This window comes from Elephantulus edwardii, unplaced genomic scaffold, assembly GCF_000299155.1.
Source record: "Elephantulus edwardii isolate Elephantulus edwardi_28Jun2011 unplaced genomic scaffold, EleEdw1.0 scaffold00029, whole genome shotgun sequence".
NCBI lineage: Eukaryota > Metazoa > Chordata > Mammalia > Macroscelidea > Macroscelididae > Elephantulus > Elephantulus edwardii.
Genome location: NW_006399779.1, coordinates 8,017,895 through 8,038,678, shown reverse-complemented (window position 1 = coordinate 8,038,678; position 20,784 = coordinate 8,017,895). Strand labels below are relative to the sequence as shown.

Sequence of the window (20,784 nt, the reverse complement as noted above, 5' to 3'; positions counted from 1 at the left end):
CAATGAAGCTCTGGAATTCTCATTGTTTACATTGTTATCCATAATTAATTGTGATCTACTGTAGGATAATGGGTTACTTATTATGACTCTGCCATCTGATCTTTCTGACACCTGTCAAATGCCTGTGCAGGACTATCTGAGCCTGAAGTGCTTATGGCCCATGAAGGGAATTCTGTAACTTGTTAATAGTGTATATAAGATAAATGATGCTATTGTGGAAATGTTATTGTTTTTGTTGTTGTTTGCTGTTAAGCTAGAACTGATTCATAGCTGACCCTCCAACAGTTTTTCAGAGGCAATAAATTGCCTGGAAAGCAATTGTCTGGGTTTATTTGTTGGGTTTTTGTTTTTTTTTCCAATTCAGCAGCTGAGGGATTTTAAACTTTTTTTTTCTGACAGCACAAAAACACACCATGCAAATAAGGCATAGAGAGTGCTGATATAGGAATTTAAGCCATACCTCTAGGCTTAAAATGAACTATCTCAGAGGTGTAAAAGACAGGTCTTGCTACCATCAAACAAGAAGAATCAGAAGTGCAGCATATCCTTTGGACCTAAGATCAGTAACCTGATTTTCTTTAATCCAGGTGGAAGAACATATGATTGACTGTAATATTGGTAACAGGAGACAGAAGCCACAGAACCAGGAAATGAGGGAGAGACAGAGCTGCGGATTTTCTGGGCTGTGGAGGAAGAAAATGGAGTATCTTAGGTCAGGAGATTTGCTAGTGGAATTGGGATGTCTCAAGGCAGTTCCCATAAAAGCTAGATTTATATACTCATGGTCCTAGAGGTGAAGGCCTTTTAGCAGGAGGCTTATTGGCAGAGGGGTGTTCTGGGGCACTTACATCATCAGAACTTTACCTAAGCAGGGCAGATGTCAAGGGACTAAGAAGCTGAGGGACCAGAGAGACTTGCTTTTCTGATATGTTTAAAAGAGAAGAAGATTCTCAATAGGATGGATTAACATAGTGACTGTAACAATAGGATTAAATTCATCAGAGATGATGAAGCTGGCACATGATAGGACATCCATAGAGTTGTTGTGAGTCATAGATGACTCAGTCACACATGACAAGAACAAAGAAAGGTTGTCCTGACTGAAGAACTGTATACTGAGTGTTCCTGATCCTTAATTAAAACCTGTTACTTTCCTTACAAACCTCATAACCATGAATATGTTCTGTGAGTTCTGTGTGGCCATTACAATGGATTATTGAACCCAGCAGCATAGGAGAGGGTGCGGTGATAGGGATTATTGGTATCAGAATTGGTAAAATGTTTGAAAGATGGAGATATACCTGATTACAGAGGAGCAAGATATGGGCTGCTTGCTGACCCTGTTTGCCCTTCCCCCTCATGAGGTTAGAGGAAATCAGACACTACCACTAAATTCTTGTTTTGACATCTGCACAGTTTAATTCTTCTTAATTGCTGATAAAACACAGTGAACCACCTTTCTAGTATGCTTTGCTTTTGACTAAGATCCTTCTAATATTCACGATGACATACCTACTTCTATGTTCTCTTCTGAATCCATTTTAAGCTTCTGGAAATTAATTCCTTGTCAGGGTGTGGCTGTAGTTAGAGTCAGGTATAGAGTTGATTGTCATCTCCACCATTTACGAGCTGGAGCTGGGTGATCACAAGGAAGTCATTCACCTTCCTTGTGCCTTGAATACCATGGTCCAGATAACCGTGGGGACACTGTGAAATACAATACTCTTTGTTGTAGATGCTAGGTGCTTTCCAGTGGATTCTGACTCATAAGAACCCTGTGCATCAAAGAATAAAACATTGCCTGGTCCAATGCGTCCTCACAGTCATTGCTGTGTTTGAACCCATGGTCATATCACTGTAACAGCCCATTTTATTGAGAGTCGTTGTCGTTATTGCTGACCCTCTCATTTGACTAAGGGTTATATCCTTCTCTGTGGATTTCTCTTTCCTAACAGCATACCCAAAGACCTAGAGGTGGCAGGTAGGAAACCTTTTAGCTGTTATTCTTCCAAGATAGTCTTCTGTCAGAACATAGTATATTCAACATTTTTCACCATTGCCATAATTCAAATATATAAATTTTTATTCTTTATTAATTCTTGAGCTTTCATATGCTTATTATATGTGGCAAATTAAAAAAAAAAAACACCACAAAACACAAACCCACGGCTTTTTTCAGATGCATCTTTGTCTCAATGTGATATCTTCGCTTTCCAAGAAATATCTATTTGCAGAGATGGCAGAACGTAGTTTTGCCCTTATTTTTTTTTGTATGTGGGAACTATGCAACTTTTATGAATTAGTAGTGAACAAATTAGGAAGCTCTGCTAGCATCGTAGGTAGAAAGTTGCACTGCTAACCCGAAGGTTGCACCTCTCTGGTGGTTTGAATCTACCAGCTGCTTCTCAGAAGGAAGAGCAATGGGCAATCTGTGTGATTTACAGCCTTGGAAACTCAGCGGAGGGTCAGCCGTTGGTCAGCTCCAACTCAAAGAGAGTGAGTGGATGGGCTACTTATTTCAGAAGAGGCTAAAGATACAGTGTAAAATAACTATCTTTATCACCACCAGATAGTTTCCAGAATAATAGATGTTGAGTTCATTAACTATTGTATGGGTCTAGTTTTGAGAGTTCCTTAAATGTTGACATCATGATAGTGGTTTTATAAATAAATATTTGTCTTAAAATGCACATAAGTGACATCTTTTTGTTGTGTACTGTCGAGTCAGAACCAACCCATAGCTGACCCTCCAGCAGGTTTTCAGAGGCAGTTAATTGCATGGGAGGAGATTGCCCATCTTTCTCCCTCAGAGCAGCTGTGAACCATGAGCCATCAGAATTGCAGTGCAGTGTCTTAGCACTAGGCCACCAGCGCTCCCAAAGTAGTGTCTTAACAACAACAACTAAAGAAGTGAAGAAGAAGGGGAGGAAAAAAGAAACCAAACTTAGCACCATCAAATCCATTTGGACTCACAGCAGCCCTTCACTGAGTTTCTAAGACTGAGGCTGAGTTTCCAAGGGAGCGGATTACTTATATTGCTTCTGTAGAGTAGGTGGTGGATTTTAATTGTCAACCCTTCAGTAAACAGTCTGATATGTTATGGGCTATGCCACCAGGGCTCCACATAATGCCCTATCTGTAGTTAAAAATGGTCTTCTTGCTTTAAGCATAACTGATTCTTTGGAAATAAGTCTATCACCTCAACCCAGAGTTGAAGAAAAAAACATTATAGACCATTAAAACCTGATGAAAATGGACACACACTTTTAAAGAAGGTCCATTAGCCATGCAAATATGAACTTACCTGCAGTACTGGTAGGCACAATTAACTAGACAGTGAAATCCATTAGCAGCTACTTGTGATACTTTTAAGCCTTGAGAGGACTTTGCTTTGAGGAGTGGGAAAGGTAGTGAAGGACAGAGGAAGTGGTTCTCATTTGGATCCTTTTAATAAGAAAAAACAATCTTAAAGAAATGTTAAGTTTTTTAAAAATGGAAACTCTTTGAAAGGAAACAACCATTCTTGTAGAGTGGAATTGTTACATTTTTGGTGGCTGATAAGCACTTTCTATTTGACTGACTCAGATGGAGACATTTTCAGGTGGCCAGTGAATGAAATCTCTGTGGTGTAAACAGTTAGTATACTGCAAGTTTAGTAACTTAAGTTTTCCTAGAGGCTCCTAAGAAGAAAGGCCTGATTGTTGTGTGCTGTCGAGTCATTTGTGATTCATAGTGACCCTTTGTACATCTCTGAACCCTGCTTTATACTGTGCCAACCTTATTGTCTCTGGCACGCCTACCCCCATTACCCCAGTCACTGAGTCAATCCATCTCATCGAGGGTCTTCCTTTCTTGTGCTGTCCCTCCACCCTCCCAAGCATGACGTCCCTCTCCAAGGACTGGCCCTGCCTTGGTACATGTCCAAAGAAGTATGTCAGATGAAAAGCCTGGTGATATTAAAAAACAAACAACAACAACAACAACAAAAAATCAACCAAAAAACCTTTCAAAAACAATAGCAACAACAACAAGGAACCTGACAATCCTCTCCCTCATCTCGCCCCGCGGTCATCAAAAGTCCTGTGTGGCACAGTTCATCTGGGATGTACATGAGGCCATCATGATGTCACCTTTGAAAATGATCCACATTTGGGTTTTCGTGTTGCTTTAAAAACTGTGCTCTCTATTTTAAAACAGAGTCTCTCTAGAATCTGTGTGTGGTGTGCTGTGTAAGAGGAGGCTGTATAGCTGAAGGAAAGGAGATAAAGGCAGAGACAAAGCAATCAGACGGGGGCCAAAGCCACCAACTAGCCTTGTGCCACTGCCAAATGACGTCCCCTTTCTGAGTCTCAGTTTCCTCCATTTGTCAAAAGAGAAAATGACAGGGTTTATCCACTGTAAGGATTTAATGAAAATAATCCGTGTAAAATGCATCATGCAGAACTTGGTTTCTAAATGAAAGCTATTTCTCGTCATCACTAATAATAATAATAATATCATTATCAGCATCAAAGATCTCTGTCAGTTTTCAGATCAGTGAAAAAAGTCGGGGACAGGACCCTGCCACAGGAAACTTTGTCCTGTCGGAGGCTGGAGATCATTTTTCCCTCTGGTCATCATTTACAGCCCAGTTATCATGATGGTTCTGCTTACAATATTGTCAGGTTCCTGTTGCCTTTTCTTCAGATCCTCTCCATTGTGTCATTCCACCTAGCCTTGGCTTTATCATCACATGGCATGGTTTTTGCAGTCAATTCTGAGCTAGTCTCCTTTCCTCCAAAATCTCTCCCTATTCACCAACCATTCTCACGTGTCAGTTTCCAAAAACCAGACTTTGATTATAATCCTCCATCCTTCTTCATACGAGGATGGGAACACTTGCTGTAATTCTGCTCCCTGTCCCTCTGCCCAGGGGCAGCCCAGTCCTTGTTGTCAGTCTTCTGGCCCCCATTCTCACGCCCACTAGTTTTGTAAACCTTGCACTCCTGTCTGCCAGGGAGATTCACTTCCAAGTTCCTAAGTATGTGGAAACACAGCTCACCCCCCTTCGGGGCCTTGGCCTTCTCTGGACCCATGTCTTTCTCAGTTTCTAAGAATGCTGATCTTTTGTACTAGTTACTTGCCATGGACGTCCCACCTTGTGTGCGTGCAGTGCCCTCCCTCTGTATAATATTCCCTGTCCTTCCTAGTCTTTTGGTGATGCCAGTTGTATTTTCCTCTGGACATTCATATCACCTCATCTACCCTTTGAATATAACTCTTTGTGTGTGGTTCTAGACATTAACTGCTTATGTGTTCCAGGGACCATTTTGAGCTTGCCTTCAACTCTCTCCCCAGCACCTAGCATAATAGATGGTCCTTAGAAGTTGCTTCATCAAGCTTGGGAAATGTCTCAATAGCTACGCAAATACCAGGCATAGCAATAAGCATCTGTTGAAGAGTAGATTGGAAGATCAGCTGTAGAACCCTTGGGGCCTCTCCAATGTTGATTCTTTGTCTTCTCCTCACTTAACATGGTACCTAGTACATAGAGGAGTGATGAAGAAATGATTGTTGACTGCCTGCTTGACTGATTATCTGGAACCATAGGCACTCGGGGGCATCTCCAAGGTTGATTCTTTGTCTTCTCCTCACTTAACGTGGTGCCTAGTGCATAGAGAAGTGCTGAAGAAACGATTATTGACTGTCTCCTTGACTGATTATCTGGAATCGTAGGCACTCGACATCGTGTCATAGACCTTCTAGTCTCATATGCTAGGCCAAGCCCCAGAACTGCAAACTGGTTCGTCTGGTTGTTAGGCTAGAAGAGAGGGAAGCGTTTAACCCTACACAACACAGCTCCATTGGGGTGTTTGTGACCCAGCAATGTGCCATCAGAGAGCCTTCAGCGGTTCACATAGTAGCTGACCTGACAGCCGCTAAGGAATCTCAAATGGCACCAGTAGCAGAGCGGTGAATTCAGATTGCATGCAGCACTCAAAGAATTAAATTGTTACCACTTAATATTCATTGAATGTCAGCACCGCACTTTTGTGCTGGGAAGAAAATAGACGCGACACACTCCGTGCAGTGGGCTTTGTTAGCTATAATTAGTTGGTGATAGAACAGTGTTGATACAGCAGTTCCGCAGTTAAAGGAAAGCAGTGCCCTTGGTACAAATGTGAATATATTTATACATCTGATTCCTTTATCCTTCCTTACTGTTTCAGGCCCATTACTGTGCTGGGGCATAAAGGCTCAACTCGGCAACTAGGAAAATTCCACCAGCTTGTAGTTGTAGGAAAATGGGAAGAACGTCATTTCTGAAGCCCTATAGTAAAATTACAGTCCCCCCAACAGTTTTTGTTTTGTTGTGATTACTGCAATTTTGGCTTGTTTTATTGCAAAAGGCATTATAGATACACTGGAAAGTTTTGCCTAGCACTCTGCTCAACAGCTTCAATTCCCTTTACATATAAAGTCTCACTAATTCTGACTCTGTTTGGATGGTTCTGGGCTTTGTTTACCTTGTGTTGTCCAGAAAAGAGCTTTGCAAAAGGGAAGATTATGCCATAAACTACAGAAGGAACTACATTGCCTCCAGGGTTGTTCATAAATGAATAGCAGCGGACAAACCAAATAACTCACCATGGAACCTTGGACATCATTTGGCCTTGCCCAGGGGTGATTACCAAATCAGCAAGATAAGCATATGCTTGTTTGTGATTATTTCCTAATCTGTAGTGGACAAATTCACTTGGATTTCCACTTCTGAGACCCACGTGGAATTGTTGTCTAGAGATCAGTAAAACAAAACAACTCATAGCCATTGCCACTGAGTCAGAACCGACTCATTGCTCACTCTCTGTTGGGTTTCTGAGGCTGTGAGTCACACTGGGGGGACATTGCTCCTCTTTCTCCCGTGGAACCACTGGGTGATTCGAACTGCTGGAGAGTCATAGCCTTTGGGTGGGCAGCGCAGCGCCCTGTGGGTTAGGCCACTAGAGCAAGCTGTATGTGTGTGCGCACACATGCACATTTAGTAAAGGGTTTACTACAGATTAGTAAGCGAGTCCCTGTTTGCTTTCCTTATTGGGTATTTCAACACTTGCCTTACCTTTAATTTCATATGTGAGGAACAGAGGTTTCAAAAGAGCAAGGGACTTGCTCTGTCCTGTGCCATCGCCATGATCTCATGAAAAGTAGCGGGCCAGTGAAGGAGAGGAAAATCCTCAGGAAGATGAATTGACAGAATGACTGGCGCAGTGCGATGAGCATAGCAGGGACTGTGAGGTTGGTACAGGTGCGGGCAAGGTTTGAGTCTATTGTTCATAGGATTACTGTGAGTGGCACACAACAGAAACAGCACACTCTTAAGTGAAGGCATGTTTTAGTATCCAAAATTGAGTGAGTAGAAAGAAGACAGTGTAGCAGAAGGGGAAGTGAACAGCAAGTCAGACAACCCAAGTTCAAGTCTATTTTGTGATTCTTTGGGATAAAATGGATCGTTTTACACTTGTTCAGTGTTTCCCAAACCTCATTCTTGGTACCAGCAATCAAGAAATCAAAAGATGGATTGCACTGAGAAAATTTGCTATCAGGGAGCTCTCTAAAAGCTGAAGAGCAAGGATGTCTGCTTAAAGACTAAGGTACACCTGAACAAAGCCGTGGTCTTTTCAGTTACTTCCTACATATCTGAGAAGTGGACAGTCACAGGGATGACAGAAGAGTCATTGGTGCCTTTGTGTTGTGATGTTAGAGAAGAGTACTGAATGCAGTGTGAACTACCAAAAGAAGAAACAGCCATGTCTAAAAGTACAACCAGAGTGCTCTTAGAGGCAAGGATAGAGAAACTCTGTCTTCCATGTTTTGGAATTGTTGTTAGAAGGAGCCATTCCTTGGAAAAGGTTATCATGGTTGGAAAGGTGGGGAGTCAGTGAGAAAGAAGACGACCCGCAGTGAGGTGGATTGACACAGTGACTGCAGCAATGACCTTAACTGTTTCGAGATGATGAGGATGGCACAGGATGAGAGAAGATTCAGATCTGATGTTCATAGGGTCACTGTGAGCCACAGTCAGCTTAGGCAAGCAACAACAATAACAACAGTGTTTTCTCAAGTGTGGGATCTGAATCACTAATGTTAGACAGGAGACTTTTATATAGAGGAGCCCTAAATGAAATTTTAATAGGAATGTATTTAACATGTAGTTAAAAAAAAAGAAAAGTTACTTATCCAATTTGTAAACTCATGGATGAGATGTATTGCTTTGGGCAAAATTGAGAAACTATAAAAATCTGTATAAACATTTCATGACACTTGTTAACAGCTTTAGTTTGCTTGACTTTGCAGTCAGCACTCTTGGTGCCAGCAGCCAGGAAATCAAAAGATGAATTGCATTGGGAAAGTCTGGTGTCAGGGACATCTCCAGAGTACTGAAGAGTAACGATATCATCTGGAGACTAAGGTGTACCTGATCTAGGCTATGGTCTTCACAGTTATGTTCTGTGCATCAGAAAGCTGCACAATGACTAGGGGTGATAGAAAAAGAATTGATGCCTTTGAGCTGTGGTGCTGGAGAAGAGTATTGAATATACCATGTACTGCTAGAACAGGTTCATCCTGGAGAGGGTGAAACCAGGCTGCTTCTAGGAGGCAAGAATTCTAAAACTCCATCTGACATATTTGGGCATGTTGCAAGGAGGGACCAGTCCTCAGTGAGGGACATCATGCTTAAGAGGATGGAGGGACAGGACAAGAGAGGAAGAACCTGGATGGATTGACTCAGTGACTGGGGTAATGGGAGCCAGGTGTGTCAGAGATGATGAAATTGGCTCAGAATAGAGCCAATAGGGTTCAGAGCTGTTATACATAGGGTTGCTATGAGTTGCAGGTGACTTGATAGAACATAACAACAACAACAACAAAAATTAACTAAACAACAGCATAAGTAAGAAAGACAGAAACAATATAAGTTAAGGTAACAAAGTGAAACACTACATATTCCACTCATTTTCCAAGAGAGGAACTTTTGTTCAGATAGTAGCAAGGGAAGCAAAATGTCCTGGTGGCATTTAGCTTCTAGCCAAAACGTTGCCAGTTTGATTCACAAGACATGCTATGTGAATAAAGTGCTGGTAATTTCCCACAAACATTACACGTTTGGAAACTCTAAATAACAGTTCTACTATCCTGACTAAGGTGCATCTGTCTGATTCAGGCCAACTTCTTTCCAATCACTTGCTATACATCTGAGAGCTGGACAATGAATAACAAAAGAAGAATTCATGGTTTTGAACTGTGGTGTTGGAGAAGAGTATGAACATCCCATGGATGGCCAAAAGAACAAACAGATATGTCTTGGAGAAAGTGCAGCTTGAGTTTTCCTTGGCGGCAAAGAGGATGAAGCTTCGCTTCACACACTTTGGGCATGTTGCTAGGAGACGCTCTTCCTTGGAGAGGGACATCATGCTTGGAAAGGTGGAGGGTCAGCAAAGGAGAGGATCAGACCCTCCACCCGGTGGATTGACACAGTGACAGCTGCAATGGGGTCTAGTGTATCAGGAAGTGTGAGAATGGCACAGGATAGGGCAGGGTTCAGACCTGTTGTTCAGAGGATCGTTATGTGTTGTATTTGACTAGACAGCACTTAACAACTCTGTGTGTAAATTCACTGTAAATAACTGGGAGTTGGAATAGATTCAGTGGCTCCTAATGTAACAACAACATACCTAGGATGAGTAGGTCTGACACCACAAATGCTATTTGGCTTTCAGGCTTTCTGAATTTTTTTAGTTAATGTGAAGGTTTAATGTCATGTTTGAGAACTTTTTAGAGCTATGCTCAGTGGAACACATACAAACACCATCAAGGCTTTAAAGTGAAATAGAGGATGGTTGTTGTTGTTGTTGTTGTTATGTGCAGTTGAGTTGCCTGTGACTCATAGCAACCCTATGTACAACAACAGCCCTAAACCCTGCTCTGTCCTGTGTCAGTCTCAGTGTCTCCGATACACCCACCCTGATTACCCCAGTCACTGAACCAATCCACCTCATACAGGGTCTTACCCTCCTGCGCTGTCCTTCCACCCTCCTAAGCATGATGTCCCTCTCCAAGAACCGGTCCCTCCTTGCAACATGTCCAAAATGTGCCAGATGAAGCCTCAGAATCCTTGCCTCCAAGGATCAGACTGATTTAATCCTCTCCAGGATGAACCTGTTCATTTTTTAGCAGTCCATGGTACATTCAATACTCTTCTCCAGCACCACAGCTCAAAGGCATCAATTCTCCTTCAATCCTCCCTAGTCATTGTCCAGCTCTCTGATGCATAGCAAGTGATTGCAAAGACCATGACCTGTATCAGCTGTACCTAAGTCTCCAGAGTGACACCATTGCTCTTCAGTACTTTGGAGAAGTCCCTAACAGCAGACTTCCCCATTGCAATATGTCTTTTAATTTTCTGGCTGCTGGTGCCAAGATGCATTTAAATCCTGAGAGAATATGTTATAAAGGTACTAGTCTGTTCTCACCTTGTTCATAGGTTACATGTGTACGTAGGCTTTTACGTCATGCATGGTCTGTGAAGAAGCTCATCTCACATGATAACAGCTTTCCTGTAGATGTTTGGGTAAAGTTTATAATACTGTATGAATTTGTTGGACAGAGTTTTCAATACTGTATGCATCCAATACTGTATAACAAATGCAGCCAGAATAGGACTCCTCAGTGAGAGCAAAAATACGATTTTTTTTTAAAATGAGTAATGTGTTGTGAGTGAAGGGGTGAGAATATTGTCTTTGTTAAGCATGTTGCAATCAAGCTTCAAGGACAAGACTTGAAACTTGGCATGGACTTGGAAACCTAATTAGAAGACATTTAAAGTCGACAGCTTGGGCTCCTCTTGGAAAGCCCGCCAGTATGTTTCACACTGTCATCTCTTCATAGCCTGTGCTGTCATTTGTCTTTGATAATCAGCTCATCAGCCCAAGAGTTCACATGGACTGTGAGCCGGATGCTACGTACAGAGGGGCTCTGTCCATTCAGATTGTGTCTCCAAGATCACCGAGATTTTGAGGGATTTGAATTTATGTCACACAGGGAGAAGTTGGAGGAACTGTGACCTTTTCAACTAGAGATATCAGGGAATTTTAAGAAACGGCTTCAAATATTTGAACAACTGTCAAATGGAAGGGGCTGCATCTTATTCTTCATTATTTTAGAATACAGAACGAGGAGTAAGAAAAAGTGCCAGAGGAGAAAGGAAGCTCTGAGGGCTTGGTGGGAGGAGAAACACTGCCAGCCTAAAGGCAGGTGCCTCAAGTCTACCAGCTGCTTCGTAGGAGAAAGATGGGCAGACTCCTCCTGTGCAATTTAGTGCCTTTGAAAATGCACAGGAGGGTTCTGTGAGTCCTGACTTCATGGTACACAATATTGATTTGCATTAGCGACTCGGATTGTGCTGGGTGTTGTCTTGAATTTTCTCTGATAATTCTCAGATTCCCTGGGATTAAAATCCAACCCCAACACACTGTCTTCACTTTGATTCCAACATAGCCACCCTGTACCACAGAGCAGGACAGACAGCACACGGTGTTTTAAGGCTGTAAATCTTTGCTGAGGTGGACTTCCTCCTCTTCCTGTGGAGCAACTGGTGGGTTTGAATTATTGACATTTGGAGTTAGCAGCCCAATTCTTTAACCTCTGTGTGAGCGGAGGTCCTCGATTGATGTTATTATCTTCTTGTAATGGAAGAGATGGTGGAGACTCAGATAAACTATATGGTGCTATGGGGGTTCCCACTGGTTAACATTTCTAGAATGCCCACTGTGTGTCAGACACTCTTCCAAATGGATTGGACACACTATCTGTTTTCTTCATGGTGACAATCCTATGAAATTGGTACTATTGTTGTTGTTGTTCACAGCAGCTTTATTTTTAAGAGCTAAAAAATGATAAATAGATGACTGCTGACATGGAAGCTGGACGTAATTATTGCAAGCATTTTGAGAACCAGTGGCCCTGGAAACTCAAGGCCTTTTTGGCAAAACACTAGCACAACACAGATTGTATCCTCCAGGCCCAAAGTGGGTCAAATCCATGTCTTAGTGAGAAAAGGAAAGGAAGGTCGCTTTCACCTGCGTATACTCTTGATTTCGGTACAATTTTTTTTAATACTATTTTATTTACAAAATTCTAGTACATTGTTTTTGAGAATAGATTCTTCCAATTTTCCTCACCCTCCAATCAGACTGTATAACTCCATGATTAATTCTCCCTCCCCCTTCACATCCTCATCCCTCTGCTTCCACCCTCTCCCACTCCCTTGGATCCTTATACTCATTCTACAATAATGGTTTTATACAATATTTGTCCTGTGAGATGGAGTTAGTTCACTCAGCATAATGCTCTCCAGTCCCTCCCAAGTTAGATAATAATTTACAAAATCATTGCTCCTGCGTGCTGCGTAGTATTCCATTGTGTGAATGTACCATAATTTCTCAATCCATTAGCTTTTGGTTGGACGTTTGGGCTTGGGATTGTAAGATGGTACAACCATTCTGGAAGGTACTTTGGCACTTTTTCAAAAAACTGAGCATAGAAATTACATATGACCCAGCTATTCCACTACCTGGGAAAAAGAGAACTGAGGCACAAATGGAGATTTGTACACCGGTGTTCATAGCAGCATCATTCACCATTGGTTCTATTTTTTTAATATCCATTTTACTGATGATGGAATTAAGACATGGATGTTTAAGTGACTTGCTTGGTGTAACTGCTAATAAAAGTAGTACTGGGATTCAGAGCCAGGCTCTTCTACAGTTTGACACACAGACTTCAACTTTATGTTATTCTTCTTCTGTACTATGAACTTGCCCAGCACTTGAAACTTTCTTTATACTCTCATAATGATATAGCACATTTGCTTTATTATCCCCATTTTCCATTAGTTTTTGCTGTACTGCTGGAAACTACATCACCAGTACTTCAAATGCCAGCGAGAACATTCCTGGTGAACAAATTTTAATAAAAATTCTAGACTAACACTGGGAAGGAAGACCTGGTGATCATCTCTAGAAGATTAGCCAAAATGATCCTGTAGTTTAAAATCAGTAAAGGTAGGAGTCACGATTGTATCTTTCCTCTATACCTATTAATTCAAGAAGTTGGACTTTATGAGGAAGAATATGGCATGAGGATTAGAAGAAGATTCATCAAAATACTCATCAACAAAAGAATGGATAGAGAAATTGTGGCACATCCATGCAGTGAAATACTATGCAGTACAAGGACCAAGAGTTTTGTAACAGACCATATAACACGGGAGAGACTTGAGTGAAATAACTCAATCACATAAGGACAAATACTGAATAAGGCCACTATTGTGAGAATAAGATGATAACTGAGCAAGATATGTACAGATGTTCAGAGGGGGAAGAGGCAGAAGAGAAGGGAGACAGAAGCAGGAGAAAGGGGTAAAATAACTAGGATAGCAGAAGTCAATGGGACAGAGGGGAGAGTAAGGGAATACAAAAGATTCTATGAGGACTTGAAGATAAGGGGAGATAATAGGCATAGATCAATAATTAATTACATAAAATACAATGTATATGAATGATTGTAAGTGACCCAATAAAAAAAAACAACACACCATGCATTATGCAGACGACATAGACTTGCTTGCTGAAAGTAAAGGGAACTGAAGTTTGCTACTGAAGAGCAAAGATTACAACCTTCAAGAAGGATTATATCTCAATATTAAAGAGACAAAAATTCTCACCATTGGGACAGTAGACATTATGGTAGATAGAGAAATGGCTGAAGTTGATAACAATTTCATTTTATTTGATGCTACAGTCAGCACACAGGATAGCAACAAGTTAAGAAGAAATCAAAAGATGAGCTGCATGGGAGAAATTGCTGTTAAGGACCTCTCTCCAGAGTTCTAAAGACTAAGGTGCGCTGGATTCAAGCCATGGGATTTTCACATACTTCATATGCATATGAAAGTTAGATGGTGAACAGAAACAGCAGAAGAATTGATACCTTTTAATCATGGTTTTGAAGAAGAGTATTGAATATCCAATGAACTGCCCAAAGAACAAAGAGCTCTGTCTTGGAGAAAGTGCAACCAGAGTGCTTCTTAGAGGCAAGAATGGTGAAACTTCATCTCACACACTTCTGACATGTTGTCAGGAGAGGCTAGTCCTTGGAAAAAGACATCATCCTTGAAAAGGTGGATGAAGGGTCAGAGAAAGAGAGGAAGACCCTCAACCTGATGGATTAACACCATCGCTGTGACAATAGTCTTGAGCATATTCAAAAGCACGAGAATGATACTGGATAAGGCAACGCTTAGATCTGTTTTTCATGGGGTCACTATGAGAGTTATAGTGGATTCAGTGATTCAACCTACAACCTACCATAATGTCAGAGAATAAAATGTCTGCATTCCCTTGCATGGAAGACAATACACAGTTGCTGTGGCAGCGGATTTAAGCTTACCAATGGCCATGAAGATGACCCAGGATAGGGCAGTGTTGCATTTGGTTGTACATGGAATTGTCATAAGTTGTGACTGACTTGAAATGACAACTAACAGAACCATTCCCATTTCATATATAGGTCACAGGGATTCAGTAACTTGCTCAGAGTCCCCTCACTCAACACTATAACTCAGACCCTAGGACAAGTGTCTTTGTAGGAGGTGAGAACCTGGGACAGAAACTGCCTAACAAGTAGAGCTGTCAACAAGCAGAATTGGCTTCCTGGGAAAGGGGATAGTAGAGAACTCCTCTTCTCTGGAGACTTTGGAATGCAAATGTATGTCAGTGAGGCCAGAAAAGCATAGAGGGTATTCAAGCATACGATATGGCATTGAATGATGCCCCCTATGGTTTTATCTCGCCCTGCAATTTCATGATGCTTTATTTGTTCTCATCTTCCCATGTTGTCTTGTTTTCCCCTGAGTATAATTGCAAATCTTGTTCTGATATTTGAATCTGGCTCTGGGGCTTAGATTGCCTTGGTGAAGTACTCACTGGCTAGGGTATTTATTTGATTTGATGCCTTGAGGGAAATGTTAGATCATTTGAGAATTCAACAGTATAAACAGTGAGTGGTAAAGTAGTTAACAAAAGGGGAGAATGTGGGCATGAGAATCCAAACACATTGCAAAGGAGCAGATCTTCCAGTAACAGCAGATTCTCTTTTATGCAGACTTGCTATTACACTGAACGGATTTGACTGCCTTACCTCTCTTGTTCGAGGTAGTTAACAAATGTCTAGTTTTGAGAATTGTCATTTCCCTAGAGTTCCTTCAACTTTAATTACATCTGTTGTGACTTGATCCTCGTACCTGACATCTTATTTTCAAGTCTGAGTGCCTTTCGGTTGAAATGTCCCCTTTGCTATGATGTCCAGTTGATATCTGTCTTATCTCCTGCAGTGTGACTCTGACATCTCTTACTGTCTTCTGAAACCTTCCCTTGACTTGTACTTAGACCCAGGGGTCAGAAAGGACATCCTTGTTTCTGGGTAAGGCGATCTATGTAAATTCAGCATTTGGCTGGCTGTACTGGTACATTTTCCCCCCAAACCCCTCTCAACGCTGTATAGCTCCAAAATGTCTGTTGCTTGTTTCTCACTGATCTCATCCAGTTAGCTGATGATTTTGAGTGAGGACAGCCTTGCTATCTACTTCCACCCTAGCACATTAGATTCACTTCCCCCATGTTGCTCTCTTCTGTATTACCTTTCCTTTTTCTTCTTGTTGTTAGGTGCTGCCAAGTCAAGTATGACTCCTAGAGATTCTTTGAACAACTGATCTGAATCCTGCCCTGACCTGTGCCGTGTTCATCATCTCTGACATACATTGCTGTAGTCACTGCTTTGATCCATTTTGTTGAGGGTCTTCCTCTTTTTCACTGGCCCTGTGCCTTTACAAGCATGATATTTCTTTCTAAGTAATAGCCCCTCATAGAGGTGAAATGAAACCAGATTTCTCCTTAGAGGCAAGGATTTTGAAGGTCCATCTCACTCACTTTGGGCATGTAACCATGAAGGACCAGTCCTTGGAGAAGGACATCATGCTTGGAAGGGTGGATTGACAGTGCAGGAGAGGATGACCCCAGATGAGATGGGTTGACTTAGTGACTGGAGCAATGTGTACAGGTGTGTCAGAGTCAGTCAGACAGGCTCACGATAGGGAAGGGTTCAGAGCTATTTCTTGTACAGAGGGTTGCTCTGAGTTGTAGGAAACTCAGTAAAACATAACAATAGCAACATCATTTCTAAAATATGTGAGATGAAGCTTTACCATCCTTGCCTCTAAGGAGCACTCTGACTGCACTTTCTCCAAGACATATCTGTTTGTCCTTTTGGCAGTTCATGAAGTATTCAGTGCTCTTCTCCAACACCACAACTCAAAGGCATCGATTCTTCTTCTGTTGTCCTTATTCATGGTCCAGCTCCAAGGTGCATAGCGAGTAATTGAAAAGACCATGTCCTAAATTATGTGCACCTTAGCCTTCAGACTGACATCATTGCTCCTTAGTAATTTGGAGAGGTCCTTGACAACAGATTTGCCCAATACAATGAGTCTCCTGATTTAACTGCTGGTTTAGAGGAATTTGATTGTACATCCAAGTAAGATAACAGAATTGGTAACTTTAATGTTTTCTCCCTCTATCATGATATTGCCCAGTGATGAGGGTTTTTTGTTTTGTTTTGTTTTTCTTGATGCTGATATGTAATCTGTGTTGAAGGCTATAGTCTCTGATTTTCTGCAGGAAATATTTCAAGTTCTTCTCACTTTCAACAAGCAAGTTTGTGTCTTCTGCTTAGTGCAGGTTGTTGAGGAATCTTCTTCCTCACATTCTTCTTCATAAAGTTTAACTTCTCAAATGATTAGCTATAGATTGAATAATATGAAGAAAGAATACAGCCCTGACACAGATCTTTTCTTAATTTTGTTCTGTTTGCATAAAGCCTCTTGGTATAGTTTTCATATGAGCACAATTAAGTGTTGTAGGATTCCCATTCTTCCTGATGTTAGCTATGGTTTGTTATGATCCACACTGTGAAATGCTTTTATATAGTCAATAAAACACACATACATTCTTCTGGTCCCTACCCTTTATTTAACTGTGCATTCTCCTGGACATATAAATATTTCTCCGAGAGGATTAGGTGGATGAGAGAGAAGTTAGGAGTGATCCAGAAATGGACTGTTGTTGGCCATAATCTCAGTGGTTTTGCCCAGTATAACCCAAGTTGGAAATCATGCCATGTGATGGTTTGCTGCCCTAGCCTGTGTAGATTTTTTATCACAGGAACTTATTCACAGGGAAAGGTTTTTGTCTGTATTATCTTCTGTTTAATAACTTCAAAACGATGATCATGATATCCCTCCAATCATTTGGAATGGTTTCTCAATGCATTTAATTGCAGTAGCTGTCTTACTTAATTGTATTCTAGGACGGGAGAAATATTCTGTTTATACATTTCCATGGCATCTTTGGTGGTACAGTAGATTAAGTGTTGGTGAAACATAGTGGTTTGAATCTACCAGTCACTCTGAGAAAGAAAAATAAGTTTGCTCCCATGAAGATTTACAGCCTCAGAAGCCCAACGGGATAGTTCAAACTTTGAGCTATAGGACTGCTGTGAATTGAAATAATCTAGATGAGAGTGGGCATTTAGTATTACCAGGATGAAAGCGGAAAAGCCTATATACATGTGTTGTTAGATGTCGTTGAATTGATTTTGACTCATAGCTAATCTGCGTACAACAGAATGTTACCCAGTCCTGCACCACCCTCGTAATCACTGCTCTGTTTAAGCCAGTTGTTACAACCTCTGTGTCGCTCCATCTCATTGAAGACCTTCCTTTTTTGACTGACCATTTACTTTACGAGGGAGCACTGGTGGCCTAGTGGTAAGAAATTGTCAACCCAAAGGCACGAGGTTTGAATCCACCAGCTGTTCTGCAGGAGAAAGATGGGCAGTCAAGTCCTGTGCTATTTACTGCCTCTGAAAACCTGCTGGAGGATCAGCTATGAGTCGGTCCCAACTCAATGGTACATAACAACAACTACAACAACATAAACGTTTTTGGGAAAGAGAAGAAAGCCTTCAGTGACATGGATTGACATACAGTAATGGGCTTGAGCATATTGGAGACTGCGATGATGGCACAGGATAGATCAAGGTTTCAACTGGTTTTTCATTAGGGTCACTATGAGTCGTAGTTGACTTAACAGCACCTAACAACAACAGCAGCAGCATATATTTGTTATATATAATATTGTGTACACACACACACACACACACACACACACACAGTCACACATAACATGTTATACTGAGATTTAGCCATGCATTTACAAGTCCAGTGGCTGACTGTTTTCTTTCAGGTGGTGATACATATAATGATACGTACAATTGCACTTGGTCCCGTATTGCTAGTGGGTATTCTAACACTTGCTGTAGGAGTCCATGCCTTTTAGGAGAGACCCAGGAGCCACAACAGGAGATTGTCACCTATTCTCTGAGGTCTCTCCTTTTGGAAATAGTATGTTAGTTTGGAGCCAGAAACACTTGAGTTTAATAGAATTTTAATAATGGAAAGGAAATCTCTTAAAAACAACATTGGAACGAGGCTGTCCAGATCCACATGACATGGAATTCAGTAGCAACAACATTGTTCATTTCTAACCTTTGCAGGGAAAGTCCATTAATTTTATGCAGAAGCTAAACTTTCTTTTTGAGCTTCCAATTAGACTTGCTGTGATAAGTGGTTCAAAGTTCCTCCCTCTCTTGTCCTTTCATTCTTCCCCCCCCCCCTTTTCTGTCTCTTCTGACTGAGATAAAATAGAAGGATTAGCCCCTGGGGGCAGGGACATGAGACTATCTAGGTTGTGTGGTAACGACTTTATTCCTCTAAAATGGCCAGATATAAAACTCATTGTTTCTTATAAAAAGAAAGAAAGAAAGATCATTTAAACAAAGGCTGTCGAAGCAGCATGCACAAGGAATGGTGTGTTGGGATTTCAGTGTGTTCTGTGCGGCATTTTAACTATCAAGGGTGGAGTTGTTCTATGAAATATTGTTCCTTATTTAATGTTTCACACTCTACTCTCCACATTGCATATTTGCCTCTCTTGTGACCTTCTCTTTGCATTTATAACTGCTTTGTTTTCCTCCCCACTCTTAATCCAAAATAAGTGTACATTTCTACCGAGAAATTAGAGGGAGCTGTCAGTGGAGAGTTAATATAGTTAAAGCATCCTTAACTCTGCTACAAGCCCTTAAATAATTAAAACTGTATGCTTGAAGAGTCAGATTTGCATTTCTTTACCAAGTTTATTTAGTACACTTTGTTACACTCAATTAAATAAGAATGTTCTGTTTCATTTTCTGTGCTTCGGGTGGATCATTTTGCCTTTTGATTCGTATGCCCTAGTGTAATTCTACAGAGCTTAGGTCTCTAAAATGATACATATATTAATGTATATGTAGATAGAGATGTACCATTAAAAGGCTTACTAGACCCACTGAATACAATCTTTGCCCAAGGCATGGGAACATTCCTGGTAACCTAAGGTATACCAGGAACTGCAGATAATTCATTATGGTAAATACTGAGCTTGACAAAGTTCTAACATCTATCTTTTTTTAAAAAGTCTTGTTGTTTTGGAACACCTTCCCTCCCCCCAATTTAATTTGTGGGTCTCCCAGCACAAATTAGCAGATCCAGGTGCTGAATGGTTGGGAAAAGGAAATTAAATATAAGTGTCATGTCTCTCTACATCTCAATTGGCAGGGCATATGCTAACTTCTCCAAATTAGTTCATTGCTTAAGTTATGCATGTTTAAGAAGGAATAAATTAGTTATCCGTTTCCTAATGAGTAGCAGGATCAATTGGAACATGATGAGAGGCAAAATAGCATAATTTTACTTCCCCAGTTGGGGTTCGATATCTCTAAACTTCACCATTAATCACTCTATCAGTTTTCTAGGCGATTTCTGTCTCTCTATGTAAGATAGTCTTTGGTTTTGCTTTTCCTAGCAGGTAAGTAAGATTTTAAAATTAGCATCTGTGGCCTTGGAGATGGGCAATGCTGGTTTTCCCCCCACCCAAGCATTTCCCTTGTTATCTCTACCTTTGCATTGATTTGTCTGGGTATGATCACTGATAATAGTGGATGTGTATATGAGATGACAATTGTGAGGGTTCTAATATGTTTAACTGTTATGGGATCTGTTATGTCTACTTTAGGGTCGACCCCATCCCATATGACACTCCAAAACCAGCGGGCCACACGCGGTTTGTCTGCATCTCAGACACACACTCCAGAACAGATGGTATCCAGATGCCTTATGGGGACATCCTTCTCCACACAGGCGATTTCACCGAGCTGGGACTGCCCTCAGAGGTTAAGAAGTTTAATGACTGGTTAGGTAAGGAATGATTGCGTTCCGGCGCCCCCAATTAACCTTTCCCGTCCAAGTGTCACTCACTGTGTCCTAATTGAATTAGAACCCTTGGAAGCCGGCTCAGCCATTTCTCGTATGATATGCGGTGGTGTCTAGCTTTAATCCAATTCTGTTAATTAAAGATGAATTTTTAGATATTTAATTTTACTGTGCATCTTTCAGTGCCTGGCCTCGGCGGCTCTGGGGCAAAGGGATGGAAAGCTTTGAAACCAATCTCATCTCACTCATTCTGCTTTAATGAGGGAATTCGCTGGCACACGTGAGACCTAGAATCATATTTTTAATTCATTGGCTCTGCAATCTTT

At 41.2% G+C, this 20,784-nt stretch overlaps 1 protein-coding gene across 1 annotated transcript in view; it reads left to right on the top strand.

The window, feature by feature from the left end:
- MPPED2 (metallophosphoesterase domain containing 2) overlaps nucleotides 1-20,784 on the top strand; it is a 242,902-nt gene that overhangs the window by 55,023 nt on the left and 167,095 nt on the right. The window contains exon 2 of the mRNA XM_006883722.1: nucleotides 20,262-20,443. Coding sequence (XP_006883784.1) covers nucleotides 20,262-20,443 — 182 coding nt within the window. The remainder of the gene's footprint in view (nucleotides 1-20,261; nucleotides 20,444-20,784) is intronic.